This window comes from Mytilus californianus, unplaced genomic scaffold (assembly GCF_021869535.1).
Source record: "Mytilus californianus isolate M0D057914Y unplaced genomic scaffold, xbMytCali1.0.p SCAF_2, whole genome shotgun sequence".
NCBI classification, from domain to species: domain Eukaryota; kingdom Metazoa; phylum Mollusca; class Bivalvia; order Mytilida; family Mytilidae; genus Mytilus; species Mytilus californianus.
The window spans coordinates 102,030,581-102,054,444 of NW_026262668.1; the positions used below are offsets into that span (position 1 = coordinate 102,030,581).

Sequence of the window (23,864 nt, forward strand, 5' to 3'; positions counted from 1 at the left end):
GTCAATGAAACATCAATTCAAAACAAATATACTGACTTGGCCTTGATGGGAGAAAATTTCAAAAATTTATAAATTCTTCCGCTTTAAACGAGGACTACAATAATCCTTTTAAAAGTTACGATATGGACCACAATAAAAATTGCTAAATTTTATTTAAAAAGACGTATGCGTATACACATAATATAGTGCACTGCTTGTTGATATAAAGTGTCTCAATTCAGGAAAATACGGGTAGAACATATTAGTATCTAAATTCCAATCATCATAGTTTATCAAATTCGTACGATACATTTTGGAGAAGTTGACTTAAAAAGTAGTTCCTTTAATTTCGGATAGACAGCAATACTTCTTTATTAGGAGATTCGTTTACATTTATCAGATATGAATATGATAAATTTTTCTGACACGTCTTTAATACTAGTATTCCAACTGATGGAAGTTTGTGACGTCTTATATACATGTTTAATCATTGGCAAAAATAAATATATCGTCCACACTGCTCACTTCGAATACATGTAGTATTCAAGTTGTTCCAGGTTAATCTCAATTCAGTAGTTGCTGAAGAATGCACCCAAATTTTTTAAGTTGCTAATGGCTGTCGCCGATTTATTTTAAGTTTCTCTCGGTTTCTCCTGATTACTTTCGAGTTGCTTTTCAGGCTGCTCCTGATTTTTTTCCGACTTGCTTCAGACTGCTTCTGCATACTTTCTTTTTATCGTATCATGTTTTTAAGGTACCGGAGGCAGTGCTATCCGAGATATTTATTAAAGCTGTATCTTGTATCGGGCTGCTGAATTGACCTGTATGCTCCGAAAGCCACATGAAATTACACAAAATCATGAGCGACTGAGAAGAGAATATCACGTGACATCGTGGATCTCCCCTCTTCCTTTAATGCATGTTTCTTGATATTTTGCGTTTTGCACACCGAATCCATCACTTCAAGTACATGTACTAGTTATATTTTTTTTTTAAGTTTGAGTTAGAGTATATCAACTCAATTCTTTGATTATCCATTTTTCAATCACTTAGAGGTTTATAACAGTACTAGTTAGTACAATGACCTTTTATTTATCTTTCATAGGATGACAGACATTTTGTAAAACGCCTTAACATGAATTTTTGGCATTCTAAAAATGTCTGGATGTTGTCTGTTTTACTTTATCCCAGTTTATTTTTTTTATAAGTGCGAAATGCAACAGAGTCACCAACGCTGTAAAAATTTAATATATTTTGTAAGTAAAAATCTACTATAATATGAAAAGAGTACTGCTTTGTCAATAAATGCCATAAATGTTTGATTTCTCTCACTTTTAATCTAATTTTTGAACTGATTCTTTTTGTAATATGATTTGGGAACGTGATTAATCCTTATCACATGCCTCAGAAATACTGATACGATGTAAAAGTATAAACAGAACATAGACTTTTAGGAATAACCTACATCGGATAAACAAATAGTCTAGGAAGCAATTGCATGATTACTTATAGAACAATTACACAGTTGATAAGTTAAAATTCTCATTTCATTTGTGTTCAATATAATGTATAATAGTTATGATTTAAATCATACCAATACCGTTACACGGACATCTAAGCGTCGGGTTGCAGCCTCGAGGACTAACAGTCCGACTGCTGAAGTGCCCAACCCAGTAATGGACAAATAAACCTCCGATATAGATACAGTTCAAACGAAAAGTTTGGAGTGCTAAATATATAAGATGTCCTGTAGCATAAAATAAAACAACTCAAGGCTGAGGTTCATTATACATAGGAAATGTAAGAGTGGAGGAAATGCTGTAATCTACGCTGTGGGTCAGGAAACAAAGTACGAAACTATTAATAAACGTCTTTTTTATGACACCAGGGAAAAGTACACCATTGAACAAGGAATTAGGTTATCTCAGAAATAACGCCCCTTATTCATGGGTTATATATCTACAAAGATGTTTGATATAATGTATGTTCTTATAACTTATCAACATATTAGACTTACAACATGAATTATACATTTGCTTTGATAGAGATGATATAAAGATGTACTTATGCCTACATGTATACAAAAAGTTGCATGTCATGCTGATTTAAACAGATAAAAGAACATTAAAACATCAGTATTAACGACATGATTATCACAGTTAATTTGACAATATACGAGACATCGACCCGATACAAGTTTTAAAGCAGTAAAATAATATTGCAAAAATCTGCATGTTTTGTTTGCGCAGTATTGAAATTGTTTTTTTTTTCTTTCTCTAATTTGATTTTTTAGTTTGTTTTGTATTAGTATTTGGTGGTCTTTTTGGAAGGTGTTTTGTTTAGGTAATAGTCGTACAGAAATATCAAAAAATGGTAGTCTTATCAATAGTTTTACAGTAAATCTGATATTTGGTTATGTTTAAAACTGCAAACTGATAAGCACGTTGAGCATATTCACAAACATAAAAGTCTACAAAAGACTAACTGATCTTTGGAAATATCTGTTCATAATTTGTAGATATATTTCATTATAATTTTAATGACTAGGGGAAAATTAGAAATTAGATCAATGGTCAATTTTGAAAGCGTAAAAAAGTTCGAAGTGAAAATGTTTAGTTACCCCCAAGGTAATTAATGGGAAGAACGAGTAAGCTTTCAAATAAATACTATAAAACAGTATTAAATGTGCATAGTTTAATATTATGACAATCTGTATTAACGATAATGGTATCAGTAATGAAAAATATAAGAGTTATTCTTAATGCTACATGTATATAAATGAATAATTACAACTGTAAAATTAAACTAACTGTTACAAATCTGTTGGTGTGTATACTTTATAGAGGATTTATCTTTTCTTACGTAGCGACAATAATCAAAATTACACTTAGCTGCATGCCATGTAAGTTTGCGCATAAGTTTCATAATTTCGAAACATTTAGAACGCCTTTTGCTACAATAACGACAGTAGACTCATTATCACACCAAAGTAGTATCTTTTTGACAGGACCAAAAGTGCTTTCATAACAATGCTGCCACTATAATAGGACTTACATCTTGTAATTCCATTGAATTTTTTTTCAATTAAAATAGGTAAATTAGCAAGCGATACTGTATTTACAAAGAATTTCTAAGTGTTTAATTGAAAGCTTCCTCGTTCTTCCAATTTATTACCTTGGGGGTCACTGAATCATTTCCCTTGAAAAAAATCCCATAGCCTTTTGTTGAAGTAGCATCTGTATACAATTCCAGGGCACCTGAGATCACCCCTAGTTTTTGGTGGGGTTCGTGTTGCTCAGTCTTTGGTTTTCTATGTTGTTTTGTATACTGTTGTTAACTGGCTAACTAATAAGAAATGAAAAAAAACTCTTGTGGCAAAATTGGAATGCCCTAGCAAATGAAATCACATTTTTTTTTAAAGTCTTGCTTCTATTTCATTTGTATCATATATAATGCCTAAATAACAAGTTGACGGTCAATCAGTCTTGTGCTTGGCTATTTGAATATTTAAACGTTTGAAAAAAGGTCATCATTATAGCCATGCTTCTTTCACCATCCTCACAATGATGATCAATAGTAAAAATAATTATCATAAACTTCATAATTTTTCTCTGCAATATAGCATATTGCCTGTGAAACTGTATCAAAAAATTTAGAATGAGACCGCCAACTAAAAGTTAAAAATGATTAAAAGGACTGCGTTTTGAAACAAATAAATACCACGGGGTGGCTTGTAAGGACAAATTGTGAATGCATCTGAAATATCATACTTACATAGACTGCAGTTGCTTCCCAACATTAAAATAGTTCTGATAGGGTCATCAATTTTTACATACGACATAGAGCAGTTTTCTTTATAAATCATATCATTTACACTTAGAAAGCTACCATTGTCATGTCGAGATGAAAGATCCGAAATAAAACGTTTATTCCCATAGTATTTACCCCCAGCGATAACCAGTAGACTTACTCTATAGTTTGTAAAATGTAAGAACTTAAAGGTTCCGTGTATAACACCTGTTTGACACTCTGTTTTACTTAATTCGGATGCACTTGAAGTCTGAGACCTAGCAGCAAAAACATGTTTTAACACTCTTTAAATTCTACAATTTCCCCTTGTTCAAGACCATTGGATAAATGTGATACGAAAGTCTTATCAGGGTGTGACATTAATTCATGCCCAAGTTCATCAACACAATCTGATGTCGAAACTTAACAGTTGAACTTTCCCTTGAATAGTCATCCTGAATCTGAGTTTGTCCCCTTGGAGGACACAGTAGATGTAGATGAATGGTCAGGCGGTAAAATATTTTATTTCTGACAGGCTGAAACATCATGACCTGTCACACGACATTTTGTACACTGGTGGAGGAGATAGCAAATTTTCCTATAACAACCTTTGGGGTTATTGAAATTGTTATACATTTCAGGGCCTTCATAACAAATTATATGCTTCCCTGGTTATCTACATATTGTAGGTTGTTAGATGAATTGGATCTTGGAGTAGAATTTTCATGCTAATCTAATGGTTGAAGTGGACAGTACTGTGTGTTATGATCAATCAGTTTACAAATTTTTCAAACATTAACTGAAGATCCTGCTGTGAATAAAGAAAGAATATCACTGTCGCGAAGACTCCCATCCACTTTAACTAGTTTCCCTGATAAGGGCTGCCGTTTTGGCTGTGAATATTTTATGATAATCACAAACCTTTATGCCAAAGAAAGTATTGGTATTATTTATGTCAGCTTCACAAGTGTCTTACTCCTCCCTAGTACGATCTGGGTCGGCACTGCACATTATATATTTATATTTCCCAAATTCTAAAATGAACATATCAATGGTAAGCTGCTAATTGAATCTTGGGTCGGGTTCGTTTGCTACATTAACTTGAACCCCATCTGCGATTACAAAATGCCTCAAGGAAAATTGGAAATAAGGAGAGCACATAAACTAACATCCTTATCCTCTATAGGTTTGGATATGCATCTGATCGGACGCTTGTCGTGCATACATTTGGTAGCGAATATCCAATAGGTGCTCTAGGTGGTATTGGACGGTTCTGTACATTTCTGTTCCTAGTGAAGGGTACATCCTCCGTATTTCTATTTTTGTAGCACTACGCCAAATCAAATTTCTTTGCATGACTACTCCCCATCTGCTTTTGGTTAGCGAGAAGGTTTTCTGTCCGTTGAAGACCTGGCGCACATTGTGCTACACATTGCAAAACTATGCTGAAAGAGTTTATGATGGCTGCAATGCTGTTGTCACCGTAGTTTCCGACTTGCAGAATTCCAGTTGTTGCATCTTTGGTACTGCATACCTCCTTTTCAACTGGGGCATTTCGTTATACTTCTGTCAGGACATCAACGGTTCTTATGTCTGAGTCACTCTATAAACCGTTTGAAATTTTGGGTCCTCAATGCTCTTCAACTGCGTTCTTTATTTGGCCCTTTTAACTGTTTTGATTCGAGCTTCACAGATGAGTTTTTTGTAGACGAAACGCGCGTCTGGAGAACAAAATTTTAATTCTGGTATCTAGGATGGTTTTATCTGTTGACATGTAATAAACATAAGATATAGTCAATATTTAACTTAAAAAACGATAATTTGTAACTTTTACGATAAAACTAATATATGACTTTCCCTGTCAGCAGCAAACTCAAACTTAAAACTACCAAGCATCCTAGGAAAACTTGCGAATGGTCTGTATCACTGCATGCCTCTTGACCAAATAAACAGTGCTCATGCAGCATGAGGTACTTCAGTACCGATCATGTGCTAGACACATGTATCCTATGATGTGTCTTGAATAAACACCGCTTATATACATAACATATGCTCCTTTTACAGTGTTTTTGTTATTACTTACTTTCCCATTAGATTGTTATCTCAGATGCATCCACCAATTATCATTCTATTCTAAGAAATGACGTTAACGTTTGATTTTTTCCCCAAAGTGTATTTAAAAAGACAAGAAATTACGCAACTGGGTGTCATGACCCTATCCTACTATATTATGTGGGAACTGGTTATTTATGTTTCATGATGTTTTATTATGTAGGGATCGAGCTAGGGAACTGGACGAGATATTAGATCAAAATACATCTTGAATTGTAATTCAGTCTAGTGAACCATCAGAGTTATTCGTAAAAAATGAATTAATAAGCTTGACAATTTAATTTTCTTATTCAGTGCATTAGCATAAGCTCTGTTTGATCAATGTCTAAATGAACAAAGGGACTGGCAAAAGAGAATATAAAATTACTTAACTGTAATTGCCAAACTCAATTAGTCTGAAAAAGGCCAATGCCTTTCTCCGCTAATACCATATGAATCAAATATATAGGGCGATAATTTTATGTCAACTTCAATCAAAAATACTTTAGAAAGATAAACACTAAAATTTCCAATTATATGAAAAACAAAAGAAAAATAAAGTTGTAAACCGACTAATGGATTAAACAGGTCAAGAATACCACCCTTTATGAACATGCATAAATTTACAAACAAATGTTCTACCCGACAAATGTTCTTTGATTTCATAACATAACACATACATTCACTTTGATTGACCTATCGAGTAAGATACTTGTTTCAAAATATCGCATATTACTACATTTACACTAGCAGTAAAACACATGTCATTTTTAATAAAAGAATAATGCAGAATAACGAACTTTCAATCTTTTGGCCTCGAGCAACACTGAAGAAACATATATTACGCACGTGTTGCATCAAAATTGGTTCAGTTCATGTTATTAACAATTTCGCTTGCAGTTAGATATTTTGCCAATTTTTTTTTCATTTTAGCCGAATAGATGCTTAATACGCAATGAAAATATCTTGTCTATGATCATATAAGCGAAATGTTACACTCAAATTTTCAATAAGAGGGAATTACAGTTTGCCTTGAAATTATTTAGTAATAAAAAGAGTAAAAACAAGTAGCTAATTGGTTCTTCGCCTACTCAATAATTAGGAGTAAAGTGTATCATAAGATTTGATACAATTAAAATGAAAACGTATATTATTTAATCATATCCATAATAACCAATTCATGATTTGTTTCCTTGTTTAAAAATAAAAACTCATAAAAGATACTAGAATTTTAATTTGTTACATCAGACGCGCGTTTCGTCTACATAGGACTCGTCAGTGGTGCTCGAATTTAAAAAGTTTGAAGGCCCAATAAAACATGAAGTTGAAGAACAGTTCAAGCCAGAATTCCAAAATGTTGTGCGGATTAGGGCTGAGGCCATCTATGCAATGGAGTGAACAATCTTTGTGTTTCGAATAATTTCAAATTCAAAGGATAACTTATAGAAATTGGCTATAAAAAAATTTGATATTACATGTCAAAACAAAGGTCTGATTACTGGGATTTTTATACCATCGGGAACAAAACGTCTACCAGCAGAGTCATTTCCGCATCTTGTAAATTATTTTGTACTATTTTCATTGTATGACGTTTTCTGTTGTTTTGTTTGTGCAGAAGACACCATGGTAATGACGGAAATAAATTTTCTTTTGGTTTAAACTTTGAAAAAAGACACTCTTTCTGTCAAAATTTGACTGCATTTAGTAATGAAATTGAATAGGGGTTTAACCGAAGCAATACTTTCTTTTTATCAAAGAAAGGTTAATAAAAAACAAAATTTACCGTTTACTGGTATATCTTGATACGGTTATACTACAAGGTAAGCTACGCTTGATCATAAAACCACATTAAGAAATATAATGCAAGTTTATAATTCATAATCTACTATACTTTAGCCACGACCAATCCATATCAGAGGATATCAATAATATATGAAAACAACAAACTTGTAATACTAGTTTACACGTTATATATAAATGTTTAGTATAAGGTCCGAAGACAATTTTTTTTAATCTTTTATCTTAGCAAGGAAATCTTCATGATGCCACACATTTTGTAGTTCAATCATTAAATTTCCTGAATTTTAGATGATTGGGGTAGATGATTGTTGTGTTTAACGACCTTGACTAACTACAAAGCACTTGCACGGCCGATGAATCTTGGATAAGTCCAATAAGTAATTCTCTACCAAAAGTCACATGTCATGTGAAAATTGTACATTTAGAGGTCAAAAGTGTCTTACCGTTGGAAAATATCGCTATACATTAAAAATAAATAAAAGAAAGAAACTATTTTAGGCCCCCTTTTGATAAAAAAAAAATACAAATATTGTAAAAATGCTTATTTTGAAATACTTTTATTACATTACTGACTGTAAAGCCCTATCAATATTTTCCATCGAAAAATAAATCACAGAAACCTTGCACAAGGAAACAAGGTAAAAGTCATTTACTGGCACAATGAAAAGTAACGGTGTTTGGTAAAAGAAAACGAGGAAATTTAAAGCTTGTAAAGAGTAAAAAGACATTAAATAAACTTTTCACAGGATGTGTATATTGCTCTTTTCTAAGTCTTCTGCGTATTACCATATTGAGAACAAATAAAAAAATCGTACATGTTGTTTTCTTTCCAGATAAATCTTACAATGATTTGTCCTAAACCAACTCAATCAGTTCTTCTGTCATGTCATTCAGCCATTACAATGTTCTTTTAGTTTTACTAGACCCCCTTTTGATTATTCAGTTCTTCTTTTCCAACTTTTTAACAATAACCAATTGATATTCCTTTGAAAACAAAACATTTTAGTCTTAGATACATGATTTTTTTATTAGTTGTTATTACCTTTGAACTAACTGTCAGTAACTGCGAGTACACTCATATCTGTACCGTTTCTTTTTTGTTGTTAGGGATGAGGGATTGATGTCCGGTCTGTGTTTTTGTTTGATGTTTTTCGCTTTGTATCGATCTGATGAGTTAAGCCTTTTTCAACTGATTTTTATAGTTTGTTCTTATGTTGTGCTGTTACACCACTGTCACAGGTTAGGGGGAGGGTTGAGCGCTCACAAACATGTTTAACTCCGCCACATTCTGTATGTGCCTGTCAGGAGCCTGTAGTTCAGTGGTTGTTGTTGGTTCATGTCTGTCATATTTGTTTTTCGTAAATTGTTTTGTTATAGATTAGGCCATTAGTTTTCTCAATTGAATTGTTTCATATTTTTCATGTCGTGGCCTTTTATAGCCGACTATACGGTATGATTTTTTTCTTATTGTTGAAAGCCGTACAGTTGCTATAATTGCTTACATCCACGTCATTTAAACTCTGGTTGAAAGTTGTCTCATTGACAACCATACCACAACTCCCTATGTTTTTTTTCCTTGGATTAGTCAAAAGCGTTGAATATAAAAAAGGAGATGTGGTATGATTGCCAATGAGACAACTATCCACCCAAGTACAAATGAAATGGACTTTATTATAGTTCACCGTACGGATTTCAATATTTAGAGAGAAAAAAACGTACCGTGTTGTCAATTATAAAAAGCCCCGACATGAAAATGTAAAACAATTCAAACCAGAAAACGAATGGCCCAATTTATTACAATTCAATGTACGAAAAACCAATATGACAGACATAAACAAACGACAGCCACTAAATTAAATTAAATGGCACCTGATTTTGGACAGGTATATAACGAAAGGTGCGGGGTAATATGTCTGTTAGCTCTCCCGCATCCCCCAAACCTTGGACAGTAGTGTAACAGCACAACATAACAACATACTGTACAAATCAGTTGCAAATGGCTTAAATTAATAGATCGGTACAAAGCACAAAAAATAGTAGACACAAATCACCGATATAAGAAACGCATTACCTTGTCCAATGCCAAAATATAAGAAAACAGTTTTGAATTGATGTCAAATCATGGGAACTCATAATGAAGCAAAATTTGAAGTTTTTTTGTGCAGTTCAGGTAGTCAATACATAGTAAGGACCTTCAAATGTTTAGAGGAGGCCTTAAGTTGAGATGTGGTAGAGACATGATTATTTACTATTTGACTCTCTGTGGTCCGAACAGCCTTGAATATAGAAGAATTTATAATTTCATTCTCAAGAACATCCGTGTAGTATTTACGTCATACCACTACATTGTTGGCTGCTCTGTCGGCTGTAACGGACACAAACCACTTTACGAGTACTTGAATCATGTTTTTACTCCGAAAATTTGGGGGTTTTAATTATCCTCTTATTAATTTCTCAATTATTTTCGAAATGTAAAAGTCGGTTCAAGTTTTAAAAAATAGGATGAACTTTTCTATCCAAATCCGTCAAATTTGTTTTCAAAAATATTTTGACCGTTGGCGATGTAAAATCCGTCAAAACCTATGAAGGTGACAAAAGGGTTTAAAAGAAATCAGATTGCTACTTTCAAAAACATTCTATACGCAATGCTAGAAAATGAAAATAACACTTTATAAATTTGGTACATTCGAAGCGCTTTTCTGTATTTACCATCATCAACGCTCAATCTCAAAACATCGTAAGTCAACGGTGTATAAAAACCTGAATACATGACGAGCTACACGACCAAAAATATGACATCAAAAGAAAAGCCAAAGTCCTCTCAAAAGTTTAATTTGTCTAAGTTAGATTGAACCTTAGTCTCCAAATAGGTTTGAGATTTTTCAATGCAGAATTTAACAAAGGAATGCTATGATTAAGTTTCATGAGAACGTCAATTGCAGTAGGTTTGGGCAAACTTTTAGTTCTTACCTTAAAGATCCCTTTTTTTTTAGGTACACAACATTTTATTTATTTAAAGGGGCATTAGCTGTCAAATTCATGTGCACCGATTTGACTCAAATTCTCATGTTTTATTTATAACATACTAAAACGTATATCCAAATTACAAAAAGTCTAAAATAAACAATGGACAATACATGGACACGATAATATGTATCATCATTTCGTGTGTATTTTTGTCTAAACGCCATCTAGTTAACCATCGAGATGACCCCCGACGACTGCCAACTGTCATATAACCCGATATAAACATAAATATAAACAGATAGTGACCACGTGCAATTGGATTTTTCTTAGTCTGTTTGATTTCCTATTGTAGGTTAAAAAGTATCTTAATCATCGTTTTTACCTGTATAAGAATGATTTTGTGTGGATCAAATCAGTCAACCAAATGGTTCATCCTGGTTTCACTTTCAATGTTGACATTTTTTCCTTTAATAGCTGAATGCATGCGTTACCCATGTCAAGTTAAGGGGTTAAATTGAAGGTCACATGAATACGGATTCAATGAGGTCGAATTATTCACTTGCAAGTGAATAATTCATCAGCGATGTTTCTTATCTTAATTTGACAAAATTGAACCAAATTTGCTGCTAAAAGCGAATTATTATTTCACTGTTTCACTTTCATTACTGATTGAACCAAAAAAAAATCATATTTTAATTTTTTTCATATCTCGCAGCTAATGCCCCTTTAATATTTCTATATCGCGAATGCAAAAGTTTAGTAAAATTAAAAAAAAAAATGCAGTTTTTTGTCAAATTGTCTACAATAGCAATCTAAAGCGTTTAGGTAGTTGAAAAACACTCCACCAATCCTCATTCCAAGTTATTATAGTATCATTAAAACGAATCCGTTTAAACTGTATAAAATATTGTAGTCGATAGGTAAAGTGAGCGTTTTGATAAAATAAAAAATAAAACTTAACCCATATACTTGACATATACATTTAGTTTGACCCCTTTAAAAAGAATATTAATGTTTTTCAACGTTCTTTCTTCTCCCCTCTCATACGACAAAAAACAATACCAAAAACGAAACAACTATCTATGTAGAAGAACTGGTTATTTAATAGATTTGTTTTCCGAGTGTCCTATTCCCGAATGTGATCGCCGGAATTTGTATGGCGGTGATACAGTCATACCAGGAGACGCTTGCTATGTCGTTGCACCAAGAACTGCTACTTTTGAAGTCCCTGCGATTCCCTCAGTTTTTTGACACCAAAGCTTTATTGATGTATGACTTCCTAAAAACTGATAGTTATTGATTCTAATTTCTTATTTTTCTGTTACGTAATTAAAGATGTTGTCAGAGAAAAAATGATAAAGTGCAATATTCTTACTGTTGATAACTATTCATGTGTAAAATTATCTCGTCATGTGTAGCCATTAGCGTTTCGACGAAAGTAAAATTAGATTCTATCGTCTATCGTTTCTACATCATTGTTAAAAAAGAACAAAACATAAAAAGATATCATATAATAGGCAAAACATGTTTAATTCGTCTGACTGACTTGGAAGATACTACAAAATAGCTATACTGTGACACAAAACCAAAAGACATCTTGAAGCAATCCGACAGTTTCCAGTTACAGATAGGTGTCTATCTAATTTCCAAACTATAAATTGCCCCGAGTATATCACATAGATATTCCAAGTCAGTTTCAAAAAATTGACTTCAGCTTTATCATTGTTCAATACTGCCGTTTCCATCCTAACATTTAACAAAGATATAGGGAAACGTCTTATCCTCAGACATACTTTTAGCCAGGGAAAACATGATTCATTTATAAGTTGAAGTGAGCTTTGACCTTTTATGCTTATAGTTCCAATCTGATGAGTCAATCCTTTTTGAACTGATCTTTTCGGTTAGTTTTATTGTTGAATGTGATACTAGTGTCCCGACTTAAGGATAGGGTTGATTACTTACAAAAATGTTAAATCCCGCGACATTCGTTAATAACCTCTTTCGATTATAGTGGATAAAGTTTCCTCTTTTAAATAAATAGGCAATCATATACCATATCTCATCATTAGTTTGACAAACATGACTAAAGCTTGGAAATGAAATAAATGTCATAAAACATGTCAAGTTAATAATGCAGCGAATTCTTATACCAAGTATCATTATCACGTCGTACATAATACTAAGAAAAATTCACATCTTATTTTGTTTCAAGCGATTAGTTGAGTCTTGAAATTCGTGAATTTGAGATTGCACAGAGTGTGAATTACTTTTTTCTGGAAAAGAGACGATGTTTGCTCCAGATTAATTACATTGTGTATTCCTGGTATGTAATAGGAAATTGGGAAAAGATTATCATGGTAAAATCTAATCAACGATACCAAGCTTAACATAGTGTACGCCAGACGCGCGTTTCGTCTACATTAGACTCATTAGTGACACTAGAATAAAAAAAAAAGTTGAGAGTCCAACTCAAATACTAACTTGAAGAGCCTTAAAGGCAAAAATTCCAAAACTATACGCCAGTTCCAAGATACGGTAGTTAGTCATATCTGACATGTGAATTTGATCACCACATGACAAAAATGTCACTTCTAACATATGTTGAGCAAATGGGTGAAAAAGTTTGATGCTATACTGCACGAATTTTTCGGGAAATTAAAATCTACTTCGTTGGTCACCCTCACTTCAGTCGTACGGGACATTGAGATTACATTAAGATTACGTCCCATCAGAACAAAAACTGTTTATAGACTACACTGCATTATGACGACCCTGTAGATGGTTTAAACTTTAATAGGTGCAGGGATATAGGCGCGCCTTCTGTCTGGTAAATGACGTCATAAAAGAGTTTGTATTTTATGATTTTTTCCGATGAAAGACATGATTCGAGAAACAGCCTATTATGCCACACAAAGCACAGGCAATCTATACCTACTGGTAAAAACATCTTAGTGTTTCGAATAGTTTTTAAAGGCATACATAAACACAAGTAATATAGGAATAAAAGGATATGAGGACTATACCTCAATGAGCCAACAACCAAATCTTATTTTTGTGAACGGAGGAGGTATGAAAAAGCCATTTTTTTGGGATCTTTGAAATCAAAAATCTAAAAGTATCATAACAAAGAACATCCTTTAGATGTTCATAAGACAATGTCTGTCAGATATAAGTATTCATATTTTGAATTTTGTCTTGCATATTTATATTAGAGCTTCAAACTTCCTGCACGTCGTGCAAAATTGTATATACTGCCAAAAACAACCTCATTTCGAGATCTTGCCATTTATATTAAGATATGAGCAACAGCTTTACCTAAAAAGGTTATTCTACAAGTTGCATTTTACACAGATAATCTAGATTAAACATCTTTTTCGGCAAAGCATTTGCTCGTTCGCATTTTGCCCAAAAAGTATGTGTAAAATTGTCATTTAATCTCAAAAATGACAATTTCAATATGATTGTGCCATCACAATGACATTTCTGCTCTAAGATGCCCAGATCTTACTAACCTGTTCATATATCAATTTAATATAAAAACAAAAAAATTAACATACTTTTAAAAAGCTTTAGTAATTGTACTTTTTTTTTTGCAATTTCAAGGGCCAAATAATAGCTCTTTTTATACCTCTCCTTTTACCTAAACTACTATCGTTAAAAGATTTAGACGCCTAAACATTCATTGTGATTGTGTATTATCATTCAATGATTTTTTTTTATTTTCTTTCCTCATGATCTCGGCCTTTGTCATTCGGATAACTTTTCCATAAAAGAGTTGTAATGCATCGATGGATATTTCTTTATTTCAAGTATCACGTTCAGTCATAAATATTTTTCAGAAAGCGCATCTGCCCAACCAAATTGTAAACCTGAAATCTTCGTTGAATTTTTAGAGGAGATTATTCATATGTCCTTTTTCATTATTTTCTTATCTTTTTTTATGTCTTTGTATAAGGTTTATCTATATTTTGAAGTATCCTCCGTCACTTCATGTCAACCTTACCTTGTATAAAGCAAAATAACAAAAATACCGAACCCCAAGGAAAATTCAAAACGGAAAGTCCTTTGTAAAATGGCAAAATCAAAAGCTCAAGCACATCAAACGAATGGAAAACAACTGTCATATTCCTCACTTGGTACAGGCATTTCCTTATGTAGAAAATGGTGGATTAAACCTGCTTTTATATGTAGCTAAACCTCTCAATTGTATGACAGTCGCATAGAATTCCATTATATTGAAAACAATATGTGAGCAAAACAAACTTTTTTTGCTGTGCATGTACTGATTTTGTGTCATGGATGGATACCCCATATCCTTTGTTTTTCTATTAGACAAAATAGGTAAAAATGTCAAAAATTAGGGTACAGCAGTCAACATTATGTTATAATCTTAATCACCACGCATATCTTTTCCTTCGTGTGAAAGTTGGCATTTGTTTACGTTTTGTTATGCTTAGGCATTAAAAAGATGAAGGTGTGTCACCTTCTTCATTGTGAGTACCATCTAATTAATTGCCGTAAATAAAGACAACAGTAGTATACCGGTGTTCAAAAGTCATAAATCGATTGAGAGAAAACAAATCCGGGTTTATTGCTCATTGTTTCTACGGTTCTTTTATAGTTTTACGCTTGACTTTTTGTCAATTTTTACTATAGCTCCTCTTTTTTCTATGGAAATTGTTTTAACAATCCTTTGTGTCTAACTATTTATTTGTAACATATTTCCATGCAGTCAACATCAATTTCCTCCAATTTTTCCCATACACTTCTTATTACAGATTCAGAAACCTGTTAAAAATTCAATCTTTTCAAATGCTTATTTCTCAAAAACAAAAACAAAAAGCACGAAATTATCTGACTGTTTATAATTTTTATTGTCGAACCTGCAACAATAGCAATCCTGCATTCCGTCGTCGGCCGGCGTCAAAATTAAGGTTATGTCTGTTGTTTAAGTTTATTTTTAAGCATCAATGACTTTCTTAAAACTTTATGAACTATATGAAATTTGGACAGAAGCTTTAGTATGGACAAAACAATAGACAGTATTCAAAGGAAACATTTTAAAATATTTGTTTCCAGTTTTTCGTATTTTATTGATATATGGACTTATGTTTTGCCGTTAACATTAAAATACAGTGTAAGGTTAAAGTTTTTATTCTTCAGTAATTTTCATGGAATGTTACATAAATTGGACAGAACCTTATTATGACCAAAAGACTGTATCCAGAACAAAGTTATGTCAGTTTTTATGGACTTCCCCTTTTTGAATTTACCTTGGAGTTCGGTATTTTTGTTATGCTTATTACGAAAATATTTTTAAGGGCATTTTGACGCATTTTCAGATTAAAGGATTTACTTTTTTTAACCTTTATAGAATTTTATGAAATTTTTGCTCAAGCGTTTAAAGATTAAGAGGTCAAAAATTTGAAAATATATATCTTGTTCCTTTTTCAGTATTTCCTGATTGATTTTTGCACTTAACATTTTCATATAGTATGGGATTATATTTTTTGACATGATGAATTTGTAAACCTGCAAGGATTGTTATGTAACTTGGATAGAAGTTAATGGTAGTTAAAGAAAAAAGTTTGATTTTTTAAAAAAGGAACTTACTTTTTACACTCATCTTAATATTTTTAAACTGACAACAGCAAAAGCAAACGAGACACAGGGTTCCGTGGAATCCATTACGAAATTTTTTGTACTATACCTTATTTTCCTAAAATGTTGTTAATGTAAGCAAACACCCTTAAGAGAAAGATAGTGGAAGGAGTCCGAAATCAAATTTTATAAATATAAAGTATTGCATTATAAGTCCTTGAAGACTAATGATAACTTTCTCTCACTTTTGAAATTTAAATATTGGTTTCCGTTTGTCGACTTACGTGGCATCATCGTATCTTACAACTTTGCAAGAAAAAATACCCGATATAATCTTCTTTTCGGCAAAAGGGAAATTAGAAAAATACCTTTTTTTCTTTATTAATATTGTATCAGAGTTTGATTATTTGTTTTGTGATATAAAGTAGTGATATGTTAAAGATTTTGAATACCGTAATAACTGGTTAATTCTTGTGAAAAAATTCGGTATGTTTTAAAAAGTGTTAATTTCCTGCTTTTACTTTCATGTATTACCTAGATTTTTTATAGGGGCGACGACTTTACATTAAACTCTAATTAATTGACTCGACATTTACGGGTTTGGTACTTGCATGAACAATTCAGTTTAAACGCCACAATCTGACAACCAAGACACAATAAGTATTATCATAATGTCATGTGATGTTTTCAGCGGCAAAACAAGATTGCGACAATAAACTTTGAATATCACATAACCGGTGGTTTTCAAATTTTATTTATATTTTGTAAAAACAAACAGTTTCATATATAACGGTAAAGTTTACTTTCAAATACGTATACCTATACAGCTATAGTCAAATAAATGAATAAAACTCATTTTACATGACATTAGACATGAAAACTTTTGTATTTCCTCGATGATTTCCAAGTCGTTTAAAATAAGCAATGTATACTTATAAAATAACATTACTGTCAAAGCATTTGATTACACTTAACACATATATAATTCAAATAGCACGGTGCGTGAATATTTAATAATTTAACAATCTGCCAACTCTTCATAGCATTGTAAATAAATAAAGTTGTTTATTGGCAAGTTGGTTTTAATTCTCATAAAACTGTTGCTATTTCGCTAGAAAATAATGGCACATTTTCATTGTCATCCTTTAATTTTAGAGATGATTCAAAGTAAAGACCACCGTTTTCATCACTGTTATTATGATACAGTTCTGTTTCTGTATCGTAATTCGTTATGTCTTTACCTAAACTATTACACGATTCAACAGCTCTAATGAGCGATAACCCGTTCTGACGTTTGTAAGTTGGTGACTCTTGCTCATGTCCTGACCCGGACGACTGCACAGAAAATGTCCGCGTTGAACGCGTTGACGTCATACTTTGTCTTCTTAACATGTGTCTCTGCCAATGTTTCTTTATTTCAGATTTTACCTAAAAGACAAGTAAGGATTATATTTAAGATCATATTACTTTTATAAGTTTTTAAATAAATAAACCATGTTCCAATTACCGGCTTTGTTTCAATTTTTTTTTTTTTTTTTTGGCAAAGTGAAACAACTGTGCTCATGCTAATACAAATTCGGTGGAACCAACATGGTGTGGTATCTTACAACGATTTTTACTTTTAATTTGCATTACACTTCTATGGTACAACCAGGTATTTCAAAATAGCTATTTTACATAATGAAATTTCATAACAGCTTACGCACACCAAAGTATGTTCTTTCCATAAAGTTCTTTTGGGCAGAGATATAATAAACAAAATAACTTTTAGAATATGAAACAATGTTTGTGATTTAAAAATAGACTAATTTATGGCTTATGGTTTCAATTAGCTGTGTATAAATACCGAAAGCGACAAATTTCTACGTTACACTTGGCATTAAGCGTAGAAAAAACTAAGAGACAAACCTATATAAATAAAGAGGTGTGGGTATGATTGCCATTAAGACAACTATCAACCACAGACCAAAAGACTAAGATGTAGACAAATAGTTTACATATTGAGGTAAAGGTTAAAGAACGAGTGTCAAAACAATGTGTCTTAAAAAATGATTACATTACTCACTCACCTCATCGAGTGTAAAACAGAATAACATAGACACAGCAAACCCCTGCAACATAAAGTTAGATCTGCATGATGTGATTTGTAAAAAAAAAAAAGACTCCTGGCATACATATATATAGTCTTTGTAATTTAAAACCTAGATATTACAGACATAGCATATTGAGACGTCGACGTTCAAGCACTTGATATATTGTACACTAGTCTATTTTTGAAGACTATGTGTTCATATCTTGATGTATTAAAGATAAATATAACTTTGTAAAAAAATTCTATGATAAAACAAAATGCACGTAGTACTTTTAAGAAATATGATTGAAGTTTTTTTACCTGAAAAGAGCTGAAAAATAGTTCTATATACAGCCATGCAACTTCCATCTCAGGCTCAAGACATATTGGTATTGCCATGAACATTATGTAGTGTACACCAAATAGTGGTATAAGCACGAGAGTGGATTTGGCTAATTTCCTGTAAAATATTTGTAATCTTTTCTTACATTTCATACTTCATATTTCTTTCAACGTTTCTTTGTTACCTTGATTTGTCTTTTCTTAATTGATTTATGAGATTTGAACATCAGTACCTACTGTTTTTTACAGATGGCATTGTGCGCATCTTATCTTATATTTTGTTTCAGATGAAATATGGTATCCGATTGCAAACATGAACATTACACTATCTTCAAGAGAGCGTATATATCTATATCATGAATCTTTTAAACTACTGACTTAATTTAACAGTATATTTAGTATGCGATTGGATTATGAACCTCATATGATTTTTTAAATAAGTTTTATTTCATTCAAATGATTTTGGGGATTTCTTGATATTAACATGGAGTTTGTCATATCCATATCAATTGGCGAAACTGTGATATTTTGCTAACATTTTTTTTCAAGGTTGTATTGATGTTCCACACTAAACATGTTTTGTTGTTTAAATATTGTTATTTAAACAGTAATGAATATACTTGTATATATGAAACAAATACAAAAAAAAAATCAAATCTGATAAACGCAATTTTTAAACTAATACCTCTAAATTTCTAATAAATATTATACAATTAAGAAAACCTTTGTAATACCTGTAACATTTTGGGTCTCTTGTATTAGTCGCCGATAGTTTGGTAAATAACACTCGAATGATATTTAAGAAGAATAAAAAATTGACCTGAAAAAAAGATCAAAAGCAATCTATAATTCAATAAAGCATATATTGTTAATAGACTTATTAAAATTCAGTGAGTTTTACAGTTTGATATATGGTATAAACTCTTGCCTATTGTTGAAGATCACAACTTTATTGTCATTTGGTTGCTGTTTTCTTCAATTTCTTTTGTTCATATGTTTATGTTGTTTTTTTTGCCAAAATAAAAGAGACAAAATACCCAAGGGTCTCAAAAGTCAAAACACCATGGGCAGTGTTTGTTAAAGTTCAAGTGGTATCGACCTAGTGATATTTTTTTTCAAATTACGCTTTATAAATTCCATGCGTTATTAACGCTTTTCTGAACTTACTTTCATCAGGAACGCTCAAACCTAGAGCTTGACATTTTTGTAGACACCTGTCTAGTGGTAACTTCCATATGTCTTTTGGTTATTTGTGATGTGACGATGCTGTCTCATTGAAGTTAACCCCATATATCCTATTTTCATATTGTATAAAACTTCATCGCATAAAAAAACCATTCTCGATGTTATCGTGGTATCATGATCAACTCTGTAGCAGGTCGGTTATTGGTTCGATTATCTTGGTGAGTCAGAGGAATGGCATTAAAATAAGTATTTGTTGCTTCTTTGCCAAGCATGTGGCAACTAGAAATAAGGTAAAAGATAGGTTGGTACTGAGGAAAATTGTGTGTCCGAGTAAATGAAAATAACACTTTACAATTGTGGTGCGACCGAGGCGTTTGAATTTACATTCACCGGGAACATAATTATCAAATTTCGAAAGCCAAAAAAGTATAAATACCTGAATACTTGAAGATTTATATGACAAAAGAGATCTTTAATGAATAGTTAAATTCATCTAAGGTGAGGTGATATGTCTATCTTCAGTTTTTACCTTGTGAGATAGCTCGATATAAATTACTCAACATGTCGGTTAAGTTCAAGACAGGAAATATTCATATTTCGTAAACATGTTGCCATCCTTCATACTGCATGCAATGTTTGCCGCAGGATACTAAGCATCCATCAATCAATCAACGAATGTTTCAAGTTTTAAAATAACGAATTGAAGTATGTCTTTAAAAATACTAGATGTATTAAACTACAGCACTGAACTGATGGAAGTTTGAACCACGTTTATGTGATATATATTGTGACATTGAATAATTTATCAGACACTCACGGATAAAGTTGCTATGATCGGTCCCTGTAAAATCCAGTGGAACCCATTTTCTTGATTATGCAAATTCCAACATCTGTAAACAAAACGCTAACTTATATTTCAGTTACTTAACTAATCGATTCAACAAGTAATTTATCAAAGTCACACATTTTACTTCATTGACATGCATCCTGTAATTGTTTCATTAGTTTTTCTGATTACAACAGACAAGTTTTAGAAGAAAATGTGATTGGCAAAAGTTTGTTTTAATTAATTGTAATTTTAATCGCAGAATGCTAATCGTTTAGACTATTTCAATACACTGTGTACCAGCTAAGAGAAACGAACAAACTTCTATATTGAATTAAATGTCTAAACTTAATATGTATGTTCCGTACTTCTTGCAATTCTTACGCCTGTGGATGTTTACACAAATAAAAAAAAAGTAAGTGTGTAAAAAGACAAAAATTAATTATCCGATACGCAACTTTTTAGAATTCTTTAAATAACAATTAGTATGACTTACAATGTGTCTTCATATATAACTCTTACAATTATCCATGGCATTACACAGACAATAGGTGATACTGAAATATATTGTAAAGGTATAATGAGAGTCGTAGACACTATCAATATGAATAGACTTAAATAAATGTGCCGAGGAGATACTTTTCATTTCGATCTGTTGGCCTTTTGCGTTTTTGATAAAAGATGTTACACAAATAATAAGTTTTGATCCATTGCTAATGTTGCTGTTTTAAGGAAGCTATTGAATCAAGAATTCCTAGTAGTGAAGTAGAAGTCATCCCTTCGAAACTTTAACGTCATGAGTTGGTTGACCGTTATGGAATATCTGTGCCATATATGACCACGAATTTGTTCCAATTATAATAGCCATTCTTCTGTGCTCGTTTTCTCGATTGTTACATCATCGAATGAGACTTAAAGTCATATGAAACTTCAAATTTAAAAAGTGAAATATGTTGTATATACTTGAATGGCTAAGTTTTAGCATAAACACGTGAACATTGAATTATTTTCTTCCAGTACTCTTATTCGCCGACAGCTTTTTCGTATGCAGTTACCTGAACCATGACTCCACTAGTTAGAAATTGACAACCGCACAGCGCAAGTGCGAGGAAAAAACCGTGATGAAAAAAAGGTAAACAAAAAATGAAGCTAGGAAGATAGAATTAATCAATCCTGAAAGAAACATTTCAATTCTTCAAATTATATAAGAACTGATATGACAAAGTTTAATCAACAAATTGGAATGCATGGCAAATTTAAAAATTATCAATTAAACAACGCTATTATCCAAGCTATCATCTCACTAATTTGTTCCATAATTCTGTGTTGATTGTTTAGCAAGGCCGCTATCAGTACACTTCGTAATCAAAACCCGAGAGTTAGTTAGCAGCTAAAGTTTTCGATCAACAATTACTGATTGAAATGCGTTTTACCGATTATACGTTATGGATTCGTAATAAATGTATAATAACGTGCATAGAGGACTTAGTTTAGTATATATGCATGTATGTGTTCCATAATTTTCTTCACGTTATAATTACAAGTAACCCGTTTCATATGACTTTAACACCAAATCTGCACTTACCATGATCAACAAGACAAGGTGTACTTATTCTTCCGGAGCACCTGATTTCCCTCGATTTTAGGTGTGGTTCATGTTGCTCAGTCATAAGTTTTTATGTAGTGTTTTGTAGTCTGTCTTTGGTTTTGTCGTCTCTCTTTGACTTACGCTATTGATTCTCCCTGTGTTATATTCTGCCCCTTTTTTCTGTTTTCTTGATATTATTAACTTCTACTTGGGTATACAACTGCTGGGAGATTTTAAGTTCATGCAAGTAGTAATTGCTTTTGAGCCGATAGCATTCATAACATACTTTTTGAGGAAAGTTCTGCTTTTTACTTTTCACTTAGACTAGATTAAATGTTTCAATTGTTTTTTCATTTACCTTAAACAGCTTCAGTAACATATTCAAGTCCTTTTGTTTTTTTGGTTATGTTGTGATACATAAGTAACTAGTAGAAAAATGTGGTGAAGTGGTCAGTAAAAACAATTGAATAAACACTCATTTTCAATCTCAATATGATGCGTGATAAGAATTGTTATAGTGTACTTTCTTAACGTAAACCCTTTCAAGGTGTAATACCACCAAATCATAGTACGTCACATCCGGTTGCATGTACGTCACATCCGGTTGCATACGAAAATAGGTCGAAAAAAAATATTCCCTTGAATTTGACAGTTGAAGGTAATTGATCCTACATTTCATTGCAGTAAAACATTTCTGAGTCATAAACATATATCTTGGGTATTTCAAAGCACCATTATTTCTTTATTTGGGGTTTCTATAGAATATTTTGGAAACTTGAGGTTACATGGTTACTAAAGCTTGTACACAGGTTAAAAAAGGGGGAAAATTTGATTGGTTAACTTCCAGTGATGGTTATTTTCTTATATGCAATGAAATGTTATGTGAAATTTTTTCTATAGTACTGGACAGGATAAAACTTTACTCATGCCAAGTATTTGTTTATTTGAAACAAAGATAAATTCTGCACAATTTTTTGAAAAGTGCAAATTTAACAAAGACTAATAGGGGAAAATCAATGGTGGTATTACACCTCAATATGTGAATTTTATTGTTTTTTGTTTAGTTTGTTTTTAGTCCGATTACCAGTTTTCGATATTCACCAGTTTGTTTATAATTACTTACCCCATCCCAAAACAATTAGTACTCTGAACATTTTATTGGATATATTGTGAAAAGTTGTAACAAATATCAGTGTATGCAGATATATTCCCTCGACAAAGATCCACATGTAGTTTGCTACCAAAATATAGAAGAACAAGGCATGGACAAGTTTACACCACCAAGACTGAAAAGTAAGAGGGAAGATATAGATAGAAAATAATAAACAACGTTCTTAAACGGATATGTTAACTTTTGCTTTAACTCTTTCTATAGTTCGGGAGCAACCTTAAATAAAATTTTGAAAAGATAGGCGAAGATACCAAAGGGACATTTGAGCATTCATGGAAGATCAGTTTGCATCGAATATACAAATTAAGTTAAAAGACCATTCTAAAACTTAATTGTTCACATTATAACCTTGAACTTGTTGAAGCTTACTTAAGAACTTAAACTGTTTATCCTTAATTTGGTTAAATGTTTAACATTGAATCGTGTATCAAGTGTTGATTTAAACAATAGGTGT

The 23,864-nt window shown here is 32.1% G+C and overlaps 2 protein-coding genes across 2 annotated transcripts in view; one reads left to right on the forward strand and one right to left on the reverse strand.

The window, feature by feature from the left end:
• LOC127730622 (kinesin-like protein KIF3B) overlaps nucleotides 1–23,864 on the forward strand; it is a 274,564-nt gene that overhangs the window by 50,782 nt on the left and 199,918 nt on the right. The gene's annotated exons all lie outside the window — the stretch shown is intronic.
• LOC127730617 (parathyroid hormone 2 receptor-like) overlaps nucleotides 16,971–23,864 on the reverse strand; it is a 33,055-nt gene continuing 26,161 nt past the window's right edge. Inside the window, exons 7-13 of the mRNA XM_052239103.1 lie at nucleotides 23,363–23,525; nucleotides 21,148–21,208; nucleotides 20,643–20,715; nucleotides 19,375–19,460; nucleotides 18,620–18,758; nucleotides 18,297–18,338; nucleotides 16,971–17,655 (exon numbers count right to left, since the gene is read on the reverse strand). Coding sequence (XP_052095063.1) covers nucleotides 17,317–17,655; nucleotides 18,297–18,338; nucleotides 18,620–18,758; nucleotides 19,375–19,460; nucleotides 20,643–20,715; nucleotides 21,148–21,208; nucleotides 23,363–23,525 — 903 coding nt within the window. The 3' untranslated portion in view covers nucleotides 16,971–17,316. The remainder of the gene's footprint in view (nucleotides 17,656–18,296; nucleotides 18,339–18,619; nucleotides 18,759–19,374; nucleotides 19,461–20,642; nucleotides 20,716–21,147; nucleotides 21,209–23,362; nucleotides 23,526–23,864) is intronic.